We start from the raw sequence: 24,977 nt of genomic DNA, 5'->3' as shown, positions 1-24,977 counted from the left end.
ATGGCCATTTTTCTGTCAAAACAACTTACCATCGTATTTTTAGTATCTCAAATTCTAATATGTTGTCTCTAACTGTTGGATATGTGTCCATCAAACCCGGCTCATTTTATAAAATGTTTAATATTTCTTTTATGCATGACATACATTTTTTGGCTTGTAAGTTGTTCCATGGGTTTTCACCCAAAAACAGTTCTCGACTAGGGACAGGACCGGACATCCCATTAATAAAGTCGTCACATTGTATGTTACCAGAAATGAGTTTTTGGTGTATAAATGTAGGTATACATATTGCGTGTATATAGAAAAGAATCTGGTAAGAATCTCACATGTGCTACTACCAGTTGTTTGAGAACGAAATTCATACCCGTCAGTTGATCTTTGAACTGAGAGATCCTATTTATTGCAGTGTTGTGTCACTTATTTTGGTAAGCCAATGGTTGATATCCTACGAACTATATACTGGTGTGTTGGACACGTGTTGCCATATTGTTAACGAAAGAGATGCTCGACATGGAATCCACTACCGTTGATTCAAGAATATCAAGGAGCGAGAAAGTCTGTGATGGATCGAACAGAAAATTGGTACCAATACTGTTTCTGTAAATTGTTTCCAAGATTTATTTTATGATATAAATCATAATATCTTATTTATTGAAATTTATTATAAATGTTTTTCGGCATCCAATCACGATCATAGAATCTCTGAAATGGACATATATAATGAGTTGGAGATTGACAGTATTTAATCACGATCATCCAAGATCTTATTTGCATATTAAAGAGTTTAATTATGCAAGACAATTATTGAGAACAGTAATTGGTTAATTATCTTTTCAATATGACAAGTATGATTCATATCCTTGACTTTTATGTTGTTGGCATATTCAAAAAGATAACAATCCCATTATGAAAGCAAAGATGTTGTACAAAATTAGGAAGTGGAAAATCTCACCAAACTAGCAAGTCTTTGGTTTTTGGAAACCAATACTTGAGAAAGGCAATTTGGCAAGTTTCAATTTTGGCATATTCACGGTTTTGGAGCTTCTTCCCCTCTCCTTTCTCTCTCTCTCTCTCTCTCTCTCTCTCTCTCTCTCTCTCTCTCTCTCTCTCTCTCTCTCTCTCTCACGCCTTCTCTTCTTCTCTCCTTTTGTGAAACCTGGAAAATTGTTGAGTGGTGTTCTACTTTATTTTATGAACGATTGGCGGTGACAAAGTGTTGATTAAGCCAGTCCATCTCTTGCATCAGTATGGATGAACTACTATCTGGAGGAGGAGCTTCACTTACGACTCTAAGGTAACCAAACCTTCCTATATATGTATTTTTTGATTTACTGTGTTTATCCGATTTTGAATGCAAAAGTGATGAATCTTCAATCCATTCCGTTGCACCAGGTTTCAAACCAACACTGACAACCCCCTTTGAACTTCTCTTTGGAAGCTTAATATTTTTATCCAAAATTAAGTTGTGTTGCTCCCGAGACTCTCCTAGGGTCGAGTTTGAACTTGAGCACAAGAGAACCTCAAGATAGAGCAGATGAGTGGCCCAGAGCTGACTAAAAATGGGGACTTTCTGATGCCTAAGTCAAATCTCAGAGAAACAACAGTTATTGGAGCCGGAGATGAAAATCCAATAGCAGAGCTCAAAGATAAATCTAATAGACCAGTAAAATGAGAATTGAGTTACCTTCTTCTGAGTATGGTTTCCTTATTTATATGACGCCCTTGAAAATGTCCTTCCTGTCCTCTGGATCACATATTCCTTAGGTAGGCGGGAGATTTGAGCGGGAACGGTTAACAGAATTTGTCCGTGGTTGAGCTGGCAATGTGGGCGATTATTACTTTTGTGGGCCACTTGTAAAGTTTCTCGTTGGCATGAAGCGCCTAAGGTTGGAGGTTCAACTTGGATTACTAGCCTGTGCCTCATGGGTCATTCTTGGTTCTGGTCCATCACACATGTCACTTGATTATCGGAAGCTAGATTCTACTTGTATCAAGTTGTTTCTTTAGCATTGTTGTTCCGAGTCAATTATGGTCAAACTTTTGCTTTTTACCAGGATATTAGCTCCAACCCCTTTAGCCTTGTTTGCCTGGAGCATGATGAACTAATAGTCCATGCTTTAATGTCTTGCCCGTTTGCTATGACATATTGACATGCTTCTCCTCTACGCTTTGATGTTTAGCAATTTCGTAAATCTCATTTTAAACAATGAATTACTTTTCTATTTCCACCCCAAAAAAAAAAAAATGAATTACTTTTCTATAAAATATGTTTGAGGATGTTCCCAATAGATGAGACTTTGACATTCAATGGTCAACCCTTTCCTAGAAAATTTGGAAGATTGGGTATAATTTGGTTTTTAATCATTATCCTCCAGATTTACGAACCACTTTTGCCTCCTTTTACTTAGTGGTTAAGGAATATTTTCTTGGAACGATTTAGGCTCCAGTTCCTGGTTATCATCGCCTTATGCCATCATCTTTTGATTTGGCGTCCTCTTCCTACTTTTCCTTTACTACCACTTGTTGAAAACGAATCCTAAAACGATGTAGAAAAGAATGAAAAACGCAACAACAATCACACAAACGAACACAAGGATTTATGTGGTTCAACAAGATTGCCTACGTCCACGGTGAGATGAGATTTGTGTCACTATCAATGGTGAATAGGGTTATAGCCTCTCATCCTCACACTTCTCTCAGATTGCATTATAAAGAAATGACCCTCACTACATATTTATAACAAAACCCTATACAAGAATTTTACCGAAATGTCCATATTCTCCTGGCCTCAGGGCCTATAGCCTCTTAACGGCCCATTGGAATCAACCCACAAACGAAGTGGCAGAATACAAGACATCCTACCCCCAACAATCTTCACCTTGCTTGAATTCTGTCGAGCCTCCTATAAAGATAACTTTTAGATGCCTTTAATCCATTACCTCCCATTGAGGTACAAACCCACACGTATCCTGTGCGTCCTTTACCTTCAGCAGCAGTAATATTAATCAAGTCCAAATAAGACTTGAACTTCTCTGTAATGACTGGTTTGGTAAGCATATCTATAGGATTGTTGTCTGTATGAATTTTTCTCAAGTGACTGCCATCTGACACAAACTCTTTGATCTTGTAAAACCTCACATCAATATGCTTTGTCCTTGCATGAAACACCTGACTTTGCAAGATGTATGGCACTCTAACTATTACAATGTAACACCATACCTCCTTGCTCCAACCCAACTCACAAACCAATCCAACAAACTAAACTCCTTCCTTGGCCGCCTTAATCGTCGCCATATACTCTGTCTTTGTAGTGGACAATGCAATTGTGGATTGAAGCATTGCCCTTCACGAGATAGGTCCACTAGCTAATGTAAACACATACCCTATAGTAGACCTCTGCCTGTCTAAGTTACCGGCATAATTAGAATTAAAATATCCTGACAACTCTGTAGAACTTCCCTTACCACTGAATATAATGCCCAAACATATAGTCTTGCTCAGATATATGAAGATCCACTTAATTGCATTCCAATGATCCTCCCCTGGATTACTCATGTATTGACTGACAACGTTGACTACATGAGACAAATTCGACGTACTACACACCAATAGCATATATTAGAATCCTAACTGCACCTCATATGTTATAGGGCATTGCTTTTTCAAATAACTTGAAGTGACCAGCTAACGGAGTCCTAACCGATTTAGCATTTTCTATGTGGAACATGTTCCAACACCTTTTCAACATATCTCTTCTGAGTTACCCAAAGTTTACCTGCACTTCTACCTCTAAGGATTTTCATGCAAATGATCTTTTTCGCAGCACCAAGATCCTTCATATCAAATTCAGCACTCAACAAAGACTTTGGAGAGATAATTTCATGTTATTCTTGGTAGCAATGAGCATGTCATCAACAAAAAGCAACAAAAGAATAATAGAATTATCACCTGACACTTTATAATACACACAACAGTTATACTCACTTCTTCTGTAGCCAATCTATACCATGTAGGAGTCAAAGCGCTTGTACCACTGCCTAGGAGATTGCTTAAGACCATAAAGTGAGCTCTTAAGCAGACAAACATGATCTTCTTTTCCCTACACCTTGAAACATTCAGGTTGCTCCATGTAAATCTGTTCCTCCAAGTCCCCATGAAGAAACGTTGTTTTTTCATCAAGTTGTTCAAGCTCAAAATCAAACATAGCTTCTAAAGCAAGTAATACCCGAATAGAAGTGTGCTTCATCACCGGAGAGAATATTAATTTCATTCTAATCCACTCCTTCCTTCTGTGCATAGCCCTTGGCTACAAGTCTGGCCTTAAAACTGTTTTCACGCTCTTTCTTCGACATTGCTTCTTTCTTCCGAAAGACTCATTTACACCCAATGATTGTTCTTCCCTTGGATTTCTCAACAATCTCCCAAGTCTTGTTCTTCTATAGAGACTCCATTTTCTCCATCATAGTTGTCATCCATTTATCTCCCTGCTCATTGTTTAGAGCGTCTTGGTAGGAAGATGGAACACATGTATATATAGTGAGGACATAAGCAACCATGTCCTCAAACCCGTACCTCACAGGTACTTTGTGAGTACATTTTCCTTACCCTTTGCCACGATATAGGGATCATCTACTGTTTTCTGTTATTCTTGTAAGCCATTAAATGACTCTTTCTCTCATGTTGTTTCTAACTCACCTAAATCCATCTGCACAGTAGACCCTTCTTTCTTTTTGTCATCTGCTTTTGACTTGCAATTTGACTTCACCGTGTGAGACTCATCAAACACAATGTCCATGTTGATCACAATTTTCTATGAACTAGGATACCACATCTTGGTCCCCTTTACACCTTTCTCAAAACCAAGAAAGGTACACTGCTTAGACTTTGAGTATAGCTTGGAATGCTACCCACTCTGTACATGAACATATGCTAGACAACCAAATATTTTCAAAACAAAATAATCTACTGGTTTTACTGTCCATACCTCTTCAGGAATTTCACAATCAATTGCCTTTGATGGAGACTTGTTTATGAAAAAACATGTTATATTCACTACTTCTGCCCAAAAAATCTTGCTCAGTCCTGCATTCAGTCATATACTCCAAGCTAGAAAGAAGTGTCATGTTTATCCTCTCAGCTACACCATTTTGTTGTGGTGTATCTAACACCGTGAAGTGAAGTCCCTTCATCATTGAACAGTTCTAGAAATGACTTGTACTTGTACTCTCCTTCATTATCTGTTCTTAAGTACTTAATTTTTTTTTCTTGTCTTCCTTTCAATTTCAACCTTTCATTCTTTAAATTTAGTGAACACCTCACTTTTATGCTTCATTAAGTAGATCCAGACTTTACTTGAGTAATCATCAACGAAGTTTGCAAAATATTTTTCCCCACCTTTAGAATTGATCGGTGAAGGACTCATATATTGTTGTGTACATAATCAAGCACACCCTTGCTCAGGTGTTTTGCAGTTTTGAAAGTAACCTTGCACTATTTCCCGAACACACAATACTTGCAGAAACTCAATTTGCAAGTTTTCACCCCTTCAACAACTTCCTTTTGTGAAGCTCTTTCATACCTCTTTCACCCATATGGCCCAATCACATATGTCTATCATCTGTATCAGACTTTACATCTACAATCACTGATGCTTCTCCTGTCACTGTATTCCCTATGAGTCTATATAGGTTTCCTGTTATCTGCCCTTTCATGACAACCATAGCTCTCTTAATAACTTTGAGAACTCCACCTGTTGTTGTATACCTTCAGTCATTTGAGTCTAATGCCCCCAAAGATACTAAGTTCTTCTTTAGCTCTGGAACATGTCTCACATCTGATAAAGTTATTACTATCCCGTCAAACATCCTGATTTTGATAGTACCTTTTACGGATAAAATTTCCACCACTCATAAAGAGACATGTGGATACACAAAATGGGAAACATGATCCAATGAATCTCTAGATCGACTTTCCCAATATGAAAACTTTCCGAGAACCAAATACCAAGACAGGGAAGTGCACTCCAAATAGGAAATCAAGGAGTCCCACACTTTCAGCTCCCAACTAAGGGAAAGGAACCCAATGGATCTACAAGATATAGAAGCTTTCCTCAAACAAACTCTCCAGGAATGATCCCCACTCCTAAATGGAAACTACTATTCGGGAAGAATGTGTATCAGAGAAGGGCTCTCTCCCCCGGCTTATGCTACCAGACACCTAATATAAATAAAACCTCCCTCACAGGGCAAGGTATGATACAATTACTACTACTCTACTCTCTTATGATATTGCTCTGTTATTCCCTTCAGTTACGAGAAAGCTGATTTAAGCATTGGAGAGTCTTTATCGGACACAACTCTAGCGCACTCACAGTGTCTCCTTCTTTGTGTTCCACAAGTACCTCACACAACGAAGCTCGTATCTATGGAAATTTTTCTGCCACAACAATACCTATCCCAATGGTCTTGCATACCGCATCATTCCCCTTTAGAATAGATCCACCACTATATGATTTGTATGTATCAATCCAATTTTTATGTGGGCACATGTGATACGAACAACCAGAATCTAAAATCCAAGAATCAAAGAGTTGGTTTTTACCTGATGATATAAAGATTACATCTTCATCATCTCCTTCCGAGCTATCACCCACATTGGCTTCCTTAGATGTCTTATCTACACCTTTCTTTTTCAAGTTTGCCTTCCTCTTCATGCAATCTCTCTTCAGATGGCCTTCCTTCTTGCAGTAGTAACATGACAACTTTGTTTTTCCCCCTTTTGATTTCTATCGATCTTTGCTCCCAAATCCCTTCTGATTTGATCTTCCTTTTTTTGTTCCTTGACATTCCCAAAGAGACCTTCTCCTTGAGATTTAGTACCACTGGTCCTTTTCTTTGTTTCATTAGACATCAATGCAGCCCTAACTTCATCCGTCTCAAGGGTCTCCTTCCCGTACAAGAGAGTCGTTACCAGGCAATCATATGATGTTGGAAGCAACGCTAGCAGCAATAACGCTTTGTCTTCATCCTCAATCGGAACCTCCAGACTTGCAAGTTGGCGTATGATTTGATTGAACGTATTGAAATGTTCTAACAAATCCATTCGTACCTTCCTCCATCTATAGAGAATACAACTACTTCTTCTCAAACAACTTGTTCGTCAGGGACTTCGTCATATAGATACTTTTAAGTTTCGCCTATACCTCCGGTTCAGATTCGAGATCCACCACACATTGTAAGGCGTCATCTAATAGATTCAGACGGATTGCGCTTATCACCTTCTCCTCCATCTCCTCCCAGTCTTCATTACTCACTTTCTCTAGTTTCTTCGACTTCCCCAATAGAGTCTTCACCAAACCCTATTGTATCAGAAGATCCTTCATCCTTTGTCGCCAGAGGGTGAAATTGTTCTTCTCACTGAGCTTCTTGATGTCATATTTGACACTCAATCTCTTCCCTTCCATCGCGATAGTAAACCCCAGAAAAACAAAAAACCTGGAGGCTCTGATAGTAATTTGTTGAAAACGAATCCTATAACAATACAGAAAAGAATGGAAATCCCAAACAACAATCACACAAACGAACACAAGGATTTACGTGGTTCTGCAAGATTACCTACATCCACGGTGAGATGAGATCTATTTCAGTATCAATAAAGAATAGGATTACAGCCGCTCTTCCTCACACCTCTCTCAGATTACGTTATAGAGAAAGAACCGTCGCTACCTATTTATAATGAAACCCTATATAGGAATTTTACCAAAATGCCCATATAGTTTTCAAAAAAAAAATTGGCTTTTCATGGGGGCATGGCAAACATTTCGCACGCCTTTATGTCTGGCGCAAAGCAACGCACTGTCGCTACATATTTTACCAAAATATTTATAGTGAAACCCTATACATGAATAATTTTGCCAAAATTCCCATATAGTTTTCAAAAAAAATTCGCCTCTTCATGGGGGCACGACAGTCATTTTGCACGCCTTTGTGTCTGGCATAAAGGCAGTGCACCGCACGCACCCAGGTATTGTTCTTTCTTCCAAAATAAAAATAAATATTTTTGCGGAAGAGCATGGGAAAGAATCTGCACATGGGTGGGTAGTGTGCAAATCTTTTTCCCAAAAAGAAATAAAATTCCCCAATGAGTCCTCCCACTGAAGTCCCAACAACGTGGGCTGTGTGCATTGAAATTTGAACATTTCATTTAACCCCATCCTCCCTCCCCCAAAAAAAATCCTCTCCAATTATGTGCGGTGTAGTTCAGGGTTGAGATCTCGACATCTGGCAAGTGCGACATCCAACCATGCCGGGCTCTCAAAAAAAAAAAAAAGACTCAATCAACCAAAAACCGTTGGATGTCGTGCCTGCTAGGTGTCGACCTCTCAACCCCAAACTGCACCATTCTCTGCAATTAAGGAATTGGAGAGGGTATCCTCTCAAGTGCGGTGCACTGCAGTGCACCTCACTTGAGAATCCAACCGTACAAACATGGATAGTGGCGTCTTGAGAAGATAAAAAGATGCCACTTCTCCCACTGCCCATGTTTGCACGGTTGGATTCTCAAGTGAGATGCACTTAGAGGATAAAAATCCCCCCCCCCCAACACCCACCCCAAAAAAACATTAAAAAAAAATAGAAGTCGGTTGAACGTCTTCCCTTCCCCGTTCTTTGCTTCTTGGTTTGGTAGTTGGTATCTGTCTTACTCTTATCAACGAGGAAGCTGTGGTCGTTTCTCACGGTTTGATCTTGTGATTTGCCTTTCAAGTTTCCCCCAATGCAACTTCATCACTACACTTACTCTTCGTCCAAACGGATTGCAAGTTTCAGAGAACTTTATATCTTATGGACATTCGTCAGCATAGCATAGAGCGTCCTCTTAGGTCTCTAACATTCCAACACGCAACAGTGCCACTGCCAACGTTAACTGAAACACTTTCTTATCCAACCAATTATGTTTTGGACGTATTAAAAGCTTTTAGTCTTGTAACGGTTGCGAAAGCTTTTAAGCAAAATAAAGAAGGAATCCTGTGACCTTTCCTTAGCAACTTCTTTTCCTCCAAATCAAAATCACTTCTTCTCTGAACAAAAAAACCAAAACACCCTCCATGATCCCCCTTAAAGTTGCTTCTTTCAGCTTCTATTCTTGTAAGGCATCACTTTAACCCATCTTTTCCGTACCTTCTCCTTCACTCAATTTCATATCTCCTTCTCATTACTTATACGTATCAATCCCTCTTACCTCTCACACTCCCAATAAAATTCTAAAAACCAGGCTCAAGAGAGATCAGAGAAGCATGGTTGAAGGAAAAAATAAGAACAGGATCATGGATGAAGAATCAAGTAGTCATGATCAACAACACCGGCCTCTGCTAGGAGATTCAAGACCCCAGACCAATCAGACTAACTTCATACAGAATGCCATTAGCCAGACATTTCGAAGCACAGCCCATTTGGCTAATCTTCTTCCCACAGGGACAGTGCTTGCATTCCAACTTCTATCCCCCATCTTCAGTAATCAAGGTCGGTGTGACGATGCCAGCAAGTTCATGACAACAGGCCTTGTGATCTTTTGTGGTCTGTCATGCTTCCTATCATCCTTTACAGATAGCTTCAGAGATGACAAAGGAACAGTTCATTATGGACTAGCAACCTTAAGAGGATTGTGGGTCATTGATGGGTCTGCCACCATTTCTCCTGAGATGGCTAAAGAATTTCAGCTTAAGTTCATTGATTTCTTGCATGCCTTCATGTCAGCACTGGTTTTTGCTGCTGTCGCACTGTTTGATACGAATGTTGTGAATTGTTTATACCCCACACCATCTGAAGAGACAATGGAACTCCTAACAGCAATTCCAGTTGGGATCGGTGTCTTTGGCAGCGCGTTTTTCGTCACTTTCCCTACCACTCGTCATGGAGTTGGCTTCCCTCTCTCTCCTCGCTAATCTCTCTGTCGTTTTCCATTTTCCTGTCTGTTCTCAACATAATAAAAAATAATATTTTGGAGCTGCAGCCATATAATCTTCCATTTAGCATGCATTATCATTCTAACCTTTTGAAGTAAAGCTTAGCAAACACGCGATCACTAACAACACATAGCAGCAGATTGTTTCATGGGAGGCTTCATTCAGCTGTGCCACTATTAATGTTGTAACCATGTTTAGAAAGTACCACCTCACATTAAGCAAATGAGAAAACAGATTACAACTTCATTTATTTCCCTTCTAACTAATTCCAATTAAGAGCTCACAAATTGAAACCAAACCTGTCACAATTTTTCATGTTGCTTAATCTGAGACCTAACATAACAGGCAATAGATAAACAGAAATTGTCCATAAAACCAATATGAGTTGTTCATGTTGGCCATAGTAGTTCTGCTGGAATACAGTTTCAACAACATTAACACAAAATATGTTAAATCAGGAGCTTGGCCCAGTCTTTGCTAAAAATTCCTTAGCAACATCTTCTAATTTGCTTATTCGTCATCTCCCATTTCCTAATGAGCCAGCCATATATAGCTTACCTTCAGCATCAACAATGAAGTATTTATAGGGAAAATTAACACTTTGTGGTCCATCAAGATAAGCATCTTCTGACAGTCCGCCTTGTGGATGGTTCATTGAGTTGGACCCTCATTGATTAGTATTTTCAGATCTTTATCATATCCAACATCCTTTGGTTATGTTGCATTCTCAATGTTGCATCCAATAGTGTGAGGGTGGTCTATGACATTCTAACTATTACTTCAACACCTTTGCATTGAGTTGCCTGCATTTGGAGGATAGACATGCTCGTGCCATTCAGGACAAATTCTCCATATTGGAGGGTGGAGAAGCAAATATTCGCTGCTATATTTTTACAACCATCAATCGAAAAGAACTGCAAGGATGTAGATATCGAAAAGAACTTCAAAGAGTCTCGTAAAGCATAATTCCTCAAGGTGATTTCCCCTGTTTCACCAACTAAAAGTTGGTGACTTATAAGAACACCCAATGATGATATACTTAGTTATACCATTAGCATTTTGGAATTTTTACCATGTACATAGCTTAGAAAAGAATCTTGAAACTGAATGACAGCCAGAAGGACCATATGGAGTCCTAGCACAAAGGTGAACCCTATTAGAAGACTCTCTTGTCTTCGGTACTTGACTGGTAACTAAGTTGACTGTTTCAGGTCAAGAAAAGGATTTTCAAAGTAAGCATAGAACTTGGCTTATTTGTGGATAAACAGTCACGTAAATATTTAGCATCAACAAAAACGAGTGCAAAAAGATGCTACCAGGCTAACAGGAAGAAGATATTGAGTTAAAAGGCAATGCAACTTGATGGAGAAGCATCTGACTCCAAGAATGGGACTGCAAAAGATTCCCTTGGTTGTCTGCAAATTAAATCAATTCCTGAGTATTAAACACATAACAAATGAAACCAAAAAATGGAAGAAAAAAAACCACAAAAACAGAAGTATTTTCATTTCATTTCAGAAAACAGTCTATGCAATAGAACAAATAAGCCAACCATGACAGATGTATGATACACACACATTGTCCTGACCCCAGGACATATTCTAGTTCTCAAAGTGGGGCTATAATATATCACCAGGTTCAAAAGGTGTAATAGAGGAAACTTACAAAATGCTATGCCAATGGCAATAATTGATGGAATCAACAATTTGCCACATATACAAAACATATGATGCAAAACGGGACCTATGGCACAGCCTTGACAAATTCGTTTATCAGCTGAAACAAAACAAACTCAGTAGCTTTCCGCACCTTCCTCCGACACCAGAATCCACCAACAACAGCACTTCATATTGCCTTATCTGGAACACATCGTTCAAGGACCCGTGGATGTCACTTTATTCAGAGAAGCAACTCACAAGAGAACTGAAAGTCTCAACATCAATACAGATCCCCCTTGTTTTCATACTCGGATACAACTGAAAAGCTTGATTTCGTTGTTCTCAGTTCATAAGTCCTTGTAGCATTCTATTATGGGTCTTAGCATGAAGGCTACAAGTTAAACGATTAGGTGAGCTACCCCCCAGCACCATCTCATCAAGGAAGTTTGCAGCCTCCTGCAACTTAAGGAAATCACAGAGGTCATTTATGATTTTTCCATACAACCCTGCATCTGATTTCAACCCCTGAACCTTCATTCTGTTAATAATCTCCAAGGCTTCCCAGAGTTTCTCTTCTTTACAAAGTCCATTTATTAATGTACTATAAGTTATCATGTTTGGAGAATGCCGATCACTAAGCATGTTTTTTTCTTAAAATAAAAATAGTTCCACTTGTGAAGATCTGCGTTCGTGCAGACGCTATTAATCAAAACAATGAGTGAAGCAACATGTCATGGAATACCCATTTCTTTCATTAGTTATAAATTATTTGGGTCATTTTCACCTAGTTCTCATTGACAAATGTAGAGAAGACTGTGACACAAGATTTTTCAGCGGGTTCACATTTCACACTAGAATTCTTTCATCCTCTGGAAAATCCTAACAGAATCCAATGGCTTGTGAGCCTGGCCATAAGCTCTGCATATGGGGAGGAAGATACCTTCAGTAACGGTACATTTCTCCTCCTTGATTCTATTAAAGAGATCCTCAGCTGCTTTGAACTGGTTAACAGATGCTAATCTGGCAATCATGAGGCCAAAGGTGTTATGATAATGCTTCAAGCCATTAAAGTACTTTGTTGTAGCTGAATCAAATATGAGAAGGGCTTTGTGGATGTCCCTTTCTGCTCGTATTAGCTGGACTTGGGATGCCATGATTTGTTTTCACCACTTGGTTAGTGTCTTGTAGCTCATAGCAGTTGATTACATTCTGGGAACAAATTCACTCGATGTCCAAGTTTTCTTTCTGTGAACCAATTTTCAGAAAATTAGAGTAGAATTCTCCAATCTCTGTGTAGAAAGCAAAATTCTTTGAAGTAGATAATACCTTTAACACTTAAAACAGAAGCAACAGAAACCCGTATAAAATACAGAAAAAATATGCCTTCAAGAAAAAGGAAGTGACTGTATAGAATCCTGCAAATGGGAGACACGTATAGGAATCAAAAGCAGATTCTATACAGGAGCAACGACAAGAACAGAAAATTATGACAGGAGGAAAAGATGAATGATCATGCAAACACCACTGCACATGATATAGGTGGTGTAAAGGAATTCCTTCAATTTGGATGTCATAAGTGCAGTTTGAATGTGAAAGTCTACTGTGCTTTGATAAAGAGAAGATGAAAACAAGACCCATAACTGATAAAAAATCAGAAGGTCAAAGGTCTAGGTTTTGAAGAGAAACACAAGAACGCAACTCAGACCCAATAAGAAAATGGTTGGAAAGCATGAGAAAAGGAAACAGATAATTGTAACATAGGTCGACTAAAATAACATTAGATCCTTAATGTAAATTCATCCAACCTAATTTAACAAAAAAAAAAAAGATAAACCAGCTTGATCTACATTTACTCTACTAGACATTTCACCAAACATGTGGCGTGTCACAAGACAAACCAGACGCAATATATATAATCTGTTAGAATCTGAAACAACTTAACAGCACTATCTCAGCTCCTACGGAGCCGGTTAGGCGGTTACTGCTAAATTTTACCGCTGTGATAGAACCTGTATTGAAGAAAACAGGAGAAACATGGATTTCTTAAACTGCCCAAAATTTGGTTCAATCAAAACCTCCATTCTTCCTCAAAAACCACTTAGAATAATTCAAAAAAATAATTAATTAATTAAAATAGAATCGAAGAAGAAGGAAAAGAAATATCTCAGTCTGTACTTTGTAAGCCATTATATTTGGTTCAAACAAAAGTCATTATGAATGCAAATGATCAAACTCAAATTTGAGCAAGAAACCAGGAAGGAATTCATTTGCCTATTCAATCCACAGATGACCGTGAGAAAATGTCACCTGCCTTTGCCTTGCGTCATCCTCGACCGCCGGCAACTTTCCGGCTCTACACTTCCGTTCCTGCCAGTGCAATCGCTACCTTACAACGGTGTCCACGTCTGACCCGAACCGAGTTCTTATCGGGCCAGTTTCGTTTACATGGTTTTATACTATTCGGTTTTGGCTCGGTTCGGGTTAAACTGATGGGGCCCGATTAGTCCGACCAACAGGATCGAAATTGAACCAAACCCACAAAAAATGAACCCTGCCAGACCATTTGAAAAGTTAATGGACAAATTGAGCCCTGTCCAAACCGAACCAAACCATGTTGAACCCAATAATACAAACTGGCACCAATCCGAACCAAACTACAGCCGAAACCGAAAAGTCTTTATCGGTTTGGCTTAGGTTTCCCTGAAATCCAAAAATCGAAACTGAAAAACTCAAACCAAACCGTCTAATTGGCACCCTTACTCACATGACACGTATCAATGGATGGGCGCAGTCGAAAACTTCAACCGATAATCAAACATCCATCCGATTCTAATAGCAATTATATTTGGTGAAGGAAGAACCCCCTCACCATAAGCATTTACAACAATAACTCTGCCTTATCCCAATTAAATGGGATTGGCTACATGGATTTTTGCTAATGATGTCAATGGATATTTGAAAATCCGTATTCGATCCGCGTTCGTATCCGTTTAGGAGATCCGAATCGTTCTGAAAACTAATCCGATACGAATATGATAATCCCCATATTCGATCGATTATTATCCGATTCGTTTAGCAATCCGACGGTAATAAAATGTCTAAAATATATCTCTGTGTCCGTCTATCTAATCTAGTTTTTTTATTTTTACAATTTTATAAGTTCAGATAATGTGATTCTTTCTCTAGATTTGCTATTGGTTTATATATATATATATATATATATATTGTTTTATGCATTGTGATACATGAAATCACATATATATTAAAATTAATACAAAATAAAATCAAAAGTAGAAAATGTAAGAAAATCAAAGACTAATAAGTGTAGAAGAAAGAATAGTTGCTGAACTCTCAAGTCTCAACTCTAACTCTCATCAATAAAATGGTAAAGATGTAAACGGATAGGATATTATCCAAATCCGTCCGAAAATCGATAAGATATTATTCGATCCCGTCCGAATATAATCAGATACAAATATGATAATACCACTATCTGACCGAATTCGATCCATTACATCACTAATTTTTGCCCTCCAATCAATTCTATTCGAGGTCATACTTGAAACAAGGCCTAAGCTTTCTTTCCTCACCACTTCTCTTAGGGTCATTTTAGGTCTACCCTTAGCTCTTTTAATTCCTTTAATTTTGAATCAAATCACTTCTCCATATTGGAGCATCCCCGTAGCTTATCATGTATCGAAGCTACTCCCAAATCAACTCTTTTATGATCGTTCCTTACGTTATCCTTCTTAATTTTGCCATATATCCATCTCAACATCATCATCTTTGTTAAGCTGAGTTAATCTACATGATGTTTCTTAACTACTCAGCATTCCGCGTCAAACATCAAACGTCAAATCCCCTCACCAAGCCATCTAAACCTTCTAAGTGAACTTCCCAAAAAGGTAAAAGGCATGTATCGAAGCTACTCCCAAATCAACTCTTTTATGATCGTTCCTTACGTTATCCTTCTTAATTTTGCCATATATCCATCTCAACATCATCATCTTTGTTAAGCTGAGTTAATCTACATGATGTTTCTTAACTACTCAGCATTCCGCGTCAAACATCAAACGTCAAATCCCCTCACCATGCCATCTAAACCTTCTAAGTGAACTTCCCAAAAAGGTAAAAGGCATTTGTGACAATGAACAATAGTGTGTGGAAAAAATTTATTTTATAACAGAAAACTAAAATTAAACATAGAAAGAGAGACATGGATATGTCCTTTATGCCTAGTCCTAAGAGCATTATAAGCTAAAAAAAGGAAATAAAGGCCCTAACACACTATTGTGAGAAGTGTTCATGAGACTATATTTACATTCACAAACTTTGACATAAGTTGCAAAATATCCAAAATGATAGGAACCAAGTTTCACGGCAGACATTCATGACAATCTGAATCAATCCAATACACTGTCTTGCGCCACAAAATAGATGAGTGGATATACAATATTAGTCCAAATGCCCATAACAAAATCAATCAAAGTTAAAAGCCTCAAAACAGAAAGACAAAAAGGGCGTAGTTAGTCACTCTTGTCCAGATTTGGCAGTTTACTTACCAAGCCATGTTTTAGACTTTTAGGCTTTCAATTATAAAATTTCGAATTTTGTGAATTAGTCTTCAACACATATGATTATTTTAGGTCATCTATGGTGTAATTTTTATTTCTATTTCTAATTTGGTTGATTTCTTAAAATAATCTAATAAATAGATTTTTATTATGAATTTGAAATTAAAAATTATTTCAAGAACAGAAAATCCGTTTGGTAGTCCAATTTTAAGAATAATTAATTCCTCTCTCTCTCTATGGTCTTCTTCCTTTGTAGAACCAACAAGAAGGAATAGGGAATGTTACATGTAGAATGATCCAATCTTTTTTCTTTTTTTTTTTTTTGGGATAAATCAGAATGATCTTGTCAGATATTTTTCAACGATGATGTGTGGGCTTGATTAATTATCGAATCGATCATTGATGAAAATCAATAAATACAAAGACTGACGTGATTTATTATTTATTTTATTAAGATGGACCAGACCGACCTGGCCCATTGTGAAAGTGGATTATCCTTCTTTTTCCATTAAAAAAAATCTATCTTGATAAGCTTTTGAAGGCCTAACCATTTAAATGAGCTTTTGTCCTTCTATGATTCAAAAAGATCCTCATGATGTTAGTCTCCAGATCTCATCTCACATTGTCATACATTCCATACCATGGACCCCACACTTTTTCTCCACATAAAATGACTTGTATATGAACCATTTTCTACAACTCTTATTTATTTATTTATTTATTTATTGATAATAGAAATAAAATATTAACATAAAAAGAAAAACACGTCTACAACTTCTTCATAAAGTACAAAATTACGGTTTTTGTTCATAGCATATTGGGATAAAAGTTTAACAAAACTAAAAATATTGTCATCCTAAGTTAGAGAGATAAGAATAGATAGGGATTCCTGCGATGCACTCCGGGACCTTCAAAAGAAGAGGCACAAGGTCCATGGCCAAATTGCATAGGACACTTTGGTCTCAAACTCAAAACGTCCTGAGGACTAAACTGTTGCAGTAGCCTCAAGTCAGCTATGCTAACAACTCTCCACATTTCCTAAACATTTTTCATTGAGATTAGACCATTTAAAATATAAGGAAAATATGCAATATATGGTGTTTGACATTTAAGAACATCACAAATTTATATAAACCATACCAAAAGAAAATTAATGTGACATGTGATATGGGGTCGTTTTTCCATCTAACCGTCTGAATTTGTTAAAATGCATGTGAGTAGATGGCAAAAAAATCAGTGTGGCGCCGAATCATGGTTTAGTGCATGGTATCAAAACGAGTATCGGTCAACCCGGAAACTGATACAATATTTGATCGGTTTCGACACAGATCAGCTGTATCGGATAAATTTGTCCCTGATTCTCTTTTAAAAATGATTTTTTTAAAACCATTTTACCCCTTCTCCATATCGTGTCACCGATACAATATCAACACAGTATCGGAATTGGTAACTTGCAAAACCTGTATATATCGTCCCATACAATACCGATACCTCAAACCATGATCGAATTGCCAAAGCTAGGGGTGTCAATTTAGGACTAGAAACGGAAACCATAACTAATCCGGATAGACAGGAACCGGAACCGGACCACCCAATAGCTTATTGGGACGGAGCTAGTCTTAGTGATATACTAGGGGTGTCAATTGGTCCGGTTCTAGGCTATCGGTTCAGATCCTTAGCGGTTCCGACTCTAAGGTGTCAAGACCATAACCGGATCAATAAGCTTACCCAATCCAAATCTGAGACCCAGGACCGTTAACTAATGGGTGGTCTAGTTCCAGTTCCTAATCGGTTCCAAACATTATTGAGCCCAAAACAAGGACAATGAGAGTTTCCCTAGGAAAACGGGAACTTTATTATACATAGATATAGTCTTGTAGAGTCCAAAATAAAGACATTGATGTATAGGGGGACAGTTTTAAGACTTCATGATTTCCATTTCAAATTCAACTCATATATTGATAACTTAAACAACAACAAAAGAACTTCACTTAAAAGTCCCATGCAATGGAATACTATTAATAAGCTAAGGGCGTCAATTCTGTACTGATACTGTATATCAAAACCAAAATTGTACTGTATTATCGGTACCATACTGTACCGAACATGTTCAGTACGGTACGGTATCAATATGAAGGTTGATACCATCGGTACATAACGATACCGTATTGAATTACCGAATACCGATACTATATCATATTATAATAATTTATACTTATACTAATTTATATATAATAAATAATATATATATATATATATATAAGTATATCTGTATTAAATATATATAAGAATATAATATACTAACTATAATATATTTCATACTCTATATATATTAATTTATGTATATATAATATAAGAAACCATATAACAAATATCGTATACCGTATCATATACGTATTGAATAAAACCATATATCGTACTGATACCGTACGCTATAGTATCGGTATGAGAAAATGGTACCGTGTGCGGTACGATATATGGTACGGTATGGTATCGGTATAAGGTGTTTGGCTTTGGTATCATACCGATACTGTACCGAATATCGGATACCATATTGATACTGTACCGAATGTCGAATACCGTATTGTTTGACACCCTTAGTAATAGGTTAGAGTTTAAAGCCTTTTAGGGTTTCAGATTTGTTTACATATCATCCAGTTCCAATGGTTTCAGTGCTACCAATCCTTAATTGGCTAGTTTTGGAACCGTTGGAAGACCTGAACCAGAACCGACTCGATCCAATAATATATCACTAGGACTAGATCCATCCCAAACCAAAACACTAAGCTGAAAGCACCGATTCCGTTGATATGCATCCAACTGTATCACTTACTGGGAATCGGTCCCATGTCGCGAGTTAGGTTTCAAATCTCGAAATCAATGAGCATTGACTGAAAACTGATTAGAATCAACGAAAATCAGTGTAAATCATACAAATCGATCCGTTCCGATTTTGTACGAATCGACCGATTCCACCCATCAGGATATTTGAAACCTAGTGGGTAGAGAGAAAGAGAGATAAGGGGTGGGAAAGTAGTGGAATGGAGTGACAGCTGGACAGGACATGCCCTTCGTCTCAGTCCATTCGCTGCAGATAAGAAAGAAGATGAAAATCCCTCCCCCTGTCCTCCTATGATATCCGACCTTTCCTCGTGTCATTGTCTACCGGCACCTAAAAAAGAGCACCTTGATCACTTACTTACCGGTACACCATATAAAACTGTCTTAGACATTGTAACACCGTGCATATCTAATCCAACGGATCATAATGCCTTCATCAAATTAAGACACTGCTTGATTAGTGACATGCGCAGCACCTTATTCATCCCCCAATAAATACAATAGAAAAAGCTAAAAGCGAAATAACCGTTCCGCTTGGACTCAAAAGCATTTAAAATTTGAGAAACCACTGGTGTCACAGTTGAGGATAGCTTCCTCATTTTCTACCAATAATACAGCGAACCAAGGTGAGGATAGCGTTCCCCTCTCTCTCTCTCTCTGTGTTGAGCAGCGAAAATGGAGTCGAGAGTGTTGTCAGGAACCACCGGAATCTCCAGCCTTACTCGGCTGAGGAAACCGATACCCAGAGAGAGCACCACCACCACATGCTTCGTCCCTAGCACTAGATCAATCGGAGCCGTTGGTGATGGCGGCAACCTTATCTGGGGAAGGCAACTCCGTCCGGCCTTGCTACTACTCGAGAAGTCACCGGTGATTCGTTTTCCATCCGTGAAAAGAGAGATTCTCCGGCCGAGCTTCGCCGCAGCGTCGTCCCCGGCCGAGGGAAGTGATTCTGCGGGGTGAGGTCCGTCTACCTCCGTTCCGACTTGGTAAGCGAAGCGTGTGAGATCCACATTAATTTATCTGACTCGCTTAGGTTTTGGTCTTTTTTTTCCCCATCCCTTTCTGGTTCAGGGAAGCTAAGATTGCTCCGATCGGATTCCTGGAGAAGTATCCGGCACTTGTTACTGGTTTCTTCTTCTTCATGTGGTGAGTGAGAGTGAATTTGGTTTAGTTTACAGAGTTTGCACACGCCGAGGCGCCAACCTCTCCGCTCACGCTCACAGTGATAATGTTGGAATATTAAAATGACGAAAATATCTTTGTTGCAGGTACTTCTTGAACGTGATATTCAACATTCTCAACAAGAAGATCTACAATTACTTCCCTTACCCTTAGTACGCGTGGCCTTTTTTTAATCCTCTCTCTTTTCTTTTCCATAGTTAAAAATTGTTTGTCTACTTATACTTAGTTTTTTATTTCTTCGGTAAAGTCTGTTTATACTTAGTTTAGCATTGTGAACTGATGACTAGTTGTGTTTGACACAGTTTTGTATCGGTGGTGCATTTGCTGGTTGGGGTGATTTACTGTCTCATCAGCTGGTCTGTCGGTCTCCCAAAACGCGCTGTAAGCTTCCCTCTGTTTAATCCAGTTGTAACATATGATAGATATTAGATACACTTTGGTCATGGATGAATGAATCACAATCGTCCAATAACCCAAACGATATTCAATACCATCCAATCCCTAGGCTGTCAATATTTAGTAATCTGTTAAGGCCATATTTGGTATGATTTCTATTTGAATTTTGGATTGATTTCATGAAATTGTCCACAAATAGATTTTTTATCAAGAAATTGAAATTATTTTGGTTGCATCAATCTGAAATATTTCAAGAAAAAAATATCTATTTGATGGTTCAATTTCTGAGTATAGATTCTCTATATTTTTTTGGGAGAGGGTGGTGGTGGTGGTGGTGGTGGCTGAGGTGGGGGGAGGGGGGGCGTAGGGTAGGGGATGATGGTGGGGCTGGGAAGGGGGTGTGGTGTAATGGTGGTGGCGATGGTGGTGGTGATGGTTGTGGTGGTGGGGGCATGGTGGTGGTGTGACCATTAGGAGAAGAAGACGGGCGGTGTTTTATTTTAATATGAAATCACTGCTTTGCCCATCAAATTAACCATGAGCTCATTAAAGAGTAAGTGTAAAATCAATTTCAATTTTAAAATTGAAACAACTCCTCAGCTATTTTAGAACTTCTATTCCATTTTATGTTTATTTCACTGAAATAAGGTGCAAAAATCAAACCAAACAATTTCCAAAATAGAAATGACCCCTTGAAATTGAAATAGAAATCATATTAAATCAGGCCTAAAGGTAAAAGACATTAATGGACCCATGTTAAAGGTTGATGGATACATCGTAACCGTTAAAACTGCTGTGATTTTTAATAAGATTCTGAAATAGCAATTTGTAAGTGATTTAATATGATTCTAAAAAGGCAAAGTTCATATGAGGATACTATGCTTAGAGAGTGGTGAATAGAATAGATTTTCTCAACCAATTTGTATTCGCCATTGATTTGTATAATGATGCCATTGTGTGTAGCCGATGGACTCAACTCTTTTGAAGCTACTCACCCCTGTCGCAGTATGCCATGCACTGGGCCATGTATCAAGCAATGTCTCATTTTCTGCAGTTGCTGTTTCATTCACACACACAATCAAAGGTGTGTGTATATCTGAATGCTGTGATGGTTCCTTTCAACATATTCTGAATTATGAGTGTATGAAGAATGGTGAGGGATCAGAGTCCTCTATATCTGTTTCTCACATTGATTCCATCTTTTTCAGCTCTGGAGCCGTTCTTCAATGCGGCTGCTACCCAGTTTGTGCTTGGACAACAGATACCTATTACCCTCTGGCTATCTCTGGCTCCTGTTGTTCTTGGTAAGTTGTAGCTCTCTTAATTTCTGTTGGTTTAAGATGGTCTTCATCTGACAATCTGGATCTTATTTTAGGAGTTCAAACTATCTACCAAGTAAGTTTTAGCCTTTTGTAGAAAATTCAATATGAAGATTCAGCAAACTATGTAGTCAGTCATGTATTCCATCTTAACCTTTGTATGTAAATTTAAGACAATGAACAACTGCACAAAATCAAAATAGTCATCAAACCATTTCAGAATTTGTCTAACCTAATTTTTATTTATTTAGCATCGTATCGCCTACCCCTTATGGTTAACCATTTTATTGGTGGTGATTGCAGGTGTTTCCATGGCATCTCTGACAGAGCTTTCATTCAACTGGACTGGATTCATTAGTGCCATGATTTCCAACATCTCCTTTACTTACAGGAGTATCTATTCAAAGAAAGCCATGGTTTCCTTCTACACTACCTTACAATTATTTGCCTTTTGATGACTTATTCTTGTCTTTATAGGTGCACTGAGCTAATGGTTGTGTCCCTTGTTTTTGTAGACTGACATGGACAGTACAAATCTCTATGCCTACATTTCCATCATTGCACTCGTTTGCTGTATTCCACCCGCAATTATCGTGAGTGAAATTCCATAATGGTCTTAATCGCAGTGGAAAATTCAATTTCTTAATAAAAATGACAATTTTTGTAGTTTGATTGCTGCCATCATTGAAGTTGATGTTTCTCATTCTCCTCCCCCATCTGCTCCTTCAATGTTGGTTTTACAGGCTGAGGGACCTCAACTGATGAAGTATGGTTTCAGTGATGCAATTGCTAAAGTTGGTATGACCAAGTTTCTCTCAGATCTCTTTTGGGTGGGCATGTTTTACCACTTATACAATCAGGTAAATATGTTTTGCTCATATGTTTTAATAACGTATACTAAATCACCAAACTTAATTAGCAGCCAAAACCATGAGCTCTCTCTTGCTTGCGCACAGAAAATAGCACAAAGAAAACTATTTATTTAATTGTCATTAATCTAGCATATCCATTTTTTGGTATGTACAAGATCTATGACAATAATGGAGCAAGTAAATTGATATTAGGATGATGTAATCATAACAATGCCAATTATTTGTGTTCTGGAATCTCTCAGTTGGCGATAAATACCCTAGAAAGAGTGGCTCCTCTTACGCATGCTGTTGGTAATGTGTTGAAACGTGTCTTCGTGATTGGTTTCTCAATCGTGGTCTTTGGTAAGTTAATTTTCGCAATCACATGGCTCATTTTTCGCATCTTTCTTTCTTTTTTATCTATTCCTTAATGCCAACTACCTCGCCCCCCAAAATAAAGGGAAAAAAGAGAGGAGTAAGATCATCTCTTCTCTTCTCTCCCTTCACAAAATGTTATACTAACTTTAATTAATTGCAGGTAACAGAATTTCAACACAAACGGGCATTGGGACAGCCATTGCAATTGCAGGAGTGGCAATATACTCATACATTAAGGCCAAAATTGAAGAAGAGAAACGAGTGAGTTCCCTGTTAAAACATATCCTTTTTGCATTTATTAACTGAACACAGTCGGGGAGTTTGGGGGGGGTGGGGGAAGGAAAAAGTAACAGAGATATAGATGGGGAAAAAAAATACCAATGATCTTTGCTTCCAACACCATATTTCAATCAGCTCGCCAATAATAATCATCCCTCAGTTGGGCCTGAGCCAAAATAGACATTGATTCAGCCTGCTGATCTATCCAAAGAGGGAACCTTGATGGATGGTCTAAAATCAGTTTGCAGCTCTTGTTCATGGAAGATACATCTTGTGCTGTATCTGTTCATCTTAACTGAACTCTATACAGCTAACACATAATCTAAAATATTTTGCAGCAAATGAAAGCTGCATGAGACCAAAGGAGATCAAGGCGTGGAGGGAGATTCTAGGTGTTAGTTTAAATCTTGGTTGTACTCCAAATGGAACAATTCCTTGTGAAGATCACCTTTCTTTTTTTCCTTTTCTTCTTTCTATCCCTCCTTCCCATCTTCCATCCTTTACATTTGGTCTCAGTTTGCTTTGATTGGGAGTGCAAACTATTGCAAATTTGTTGTCAATCTCATGCTACCTGCAAATAATATCTCACTCTCTCTTTTGACAAGCTGTTGCTGTTTTAGATGCTCTAAATGAAGCCATGTGCTTGAGAAATAAATATGTGAATAGCAGATTGATTACTAGGAAAAGAAACGGGCTTTGAATTTGCTTAGAACTCTGGATGTTGTTCTTTCTTTGTACCAGGGGTTTTCTTCAAGTGACTACTAGTGTTAGGGTGGTAGTTATGAATGGTAAATTAATGGGGTATTTAGTCTAGAATTACTTCTAGTAGACTCATACTTATGATGAGTGATTTTAAGGTGAAAACAAACTCGGCAACCTTTTCAATACACCATTAGGTGACTGGTGTTGGGAAAAGCAAGTAACTATTCCAACACATAAAAGGAGAGTGAGTCCCGTATTGGAGAGGGAAATGGGTGATGGTTATTGTTGAGAGAGGTAAATCTAGAACTGCCTAGTCAAATGGGAAGCTTCTTTAGAACAGGAAACTACTACCTGGCACAGGTTTGTTGAGGAACCTATTCATAAAAGAACCGGTTTCCTAATAAGGGTAGCTGGTTTTGTAAAGTTACAGGTGTTATTATTATGGGCCGACGTTCTCTGTCTGGGAGCGCATCTGGGCACAGGCTGTGCCTAGATACATGGGGCAGGATAGGGGCAGGGTTTGGCTCATTTGGGGCAGGCCGATCATTTTGTCAATCCCCCATGTGTTTGGGCATACCCTGCACCCCAGTGCAGAGAACTTTTCTCTATTATTATTCATGTCTTTCTGGTATAAAAAAGTCCCAACCCAATCACATGGGTTTTCCATGCATCTAATGTCATCACCAACTGTGAGCCCACGATAGTCAAATGCTAAGTGTTGGGGATGTGGAATGCCATATCAAATTTTGGCCGTCAAGAACACCTCCTTGCATGCATTAGGGTATTTGCCACTTAGTCAATAGAGAATAGTTAAGGACGGAAGAAGCTCATTC

The 24,977-nt window shown here is 38.3% G+C and overlaps 3 protein-coding genes across 6 annotated transcripts; 2 read left to right on the top strand and 1 right to left on the bottom strand.

Moving 5' to 3' along the window:
- Positions 1 to 1,059: 1,059 nt before the first annotated feature.
- On the top strand, positions 1,060 to 24,123 carry LOC122639704 (triose phosphate/phosphate translocator, chloroplastic). 4 transcript variants are annotated; one of them, XM_043832614.1, is made up of 13 exons: positions 1,060 to 1,084; positions 19,692 to 19,993; positions 20,109 to 20,183; positions 20,306 to 20,371; positions 20,522 to 20,600; positions 21,579 to 21,699; positions 21,824 to 21,919; positions 22,238 to 22,350; positions 22,450 to 22,527; positions 22,678 to 22,794; positions 23,049 to 23,148; positions 23,324 to 23,424; positions 23,781 to 24,123. In XM_043832614.1, exons 2-13 carry the CDS (start codon positions 19,710 to 19,712, stop codon positions 23,796 to 23,798), a joined length of 1,248 nt encoding a protein of 415 aa, XP_043688549.1. In that variant the 5' UTR covers positions 1,060 to 1,084; positions 19,692 to 19,709; the 3' UTR covers positions 23,799 to 24,123. The 4 variants fall into 4 exon arrangements, with proteins under 4 accessions (XP_043688549.1, XP_043688548.1, XP_043688550.1 ...); XM_043832613.1 differs by lacking the exon at positions 1,060 to 1,084 and having other exon boundaries at positions 19,666 to 19,993; XM_043832616.1 differs by lacking the exon at positions 1,060 to 1,084 and having other exon boundaries at positions 19,865 to 19,998.
- LOC122639705 (protein DMP4-like) lies at positions 9,135 to 10,155 on the top strand. The gene is made up of 2 exons (XM_043832617.1): positions 9,135 to 9,995; positions 10,120 to 10,155. Exon 1 carries the CDS (start codon positions 9,293 to 9,295, stop codon positions 9,938 to 9,940), a length of 648 nt encoding a protein of 215 aa, XP_043688552.1. The 5' UTR covers positions 9,135 to 9,292; the 3' UTR covers positions 9,941 to 9,995; positions 10,120 to 10,155.
- LOC122638686 (pentatricopeptide repeat-containing protein At5g46100) lies at positions 11,646 to 12,812 on the bottom strand. Its single transcript, XM_043831540.1, is given in 5 exon segments — positions 11,646 to 11,844; positions 11,847 to 12,264; positions 12,306 to 12,376; positions 12,379 to 12,472; positions 12,474 to 12,812. Coding segments are annotated over 5 exon segments (1,062 nt in total). The 3' UTR covers positions 11,646 to 11,704.
- Positions 24,124 to 24,977: the final 854 nt, after the last annotated feature.

Source organism: Telopea speciosissima, chromosome 9, assembly GCF_018873765.1.
Source record: "Telopea speciosissima isolate NSW1024214 ecotype Mountain lineage chromosome 9, Tspe_v1, whole genome shotgun sequence".
Taxonomy (NCBI): Eukaryota; Viridiplantae; Streptophyta; class Magnoliopsida; order Proteales; family Proteaceae; genus Telopea; species Telopea speciosissima.
This window is presented reverse-complemented; position numbering and strand designations above follow the sequence as displayed.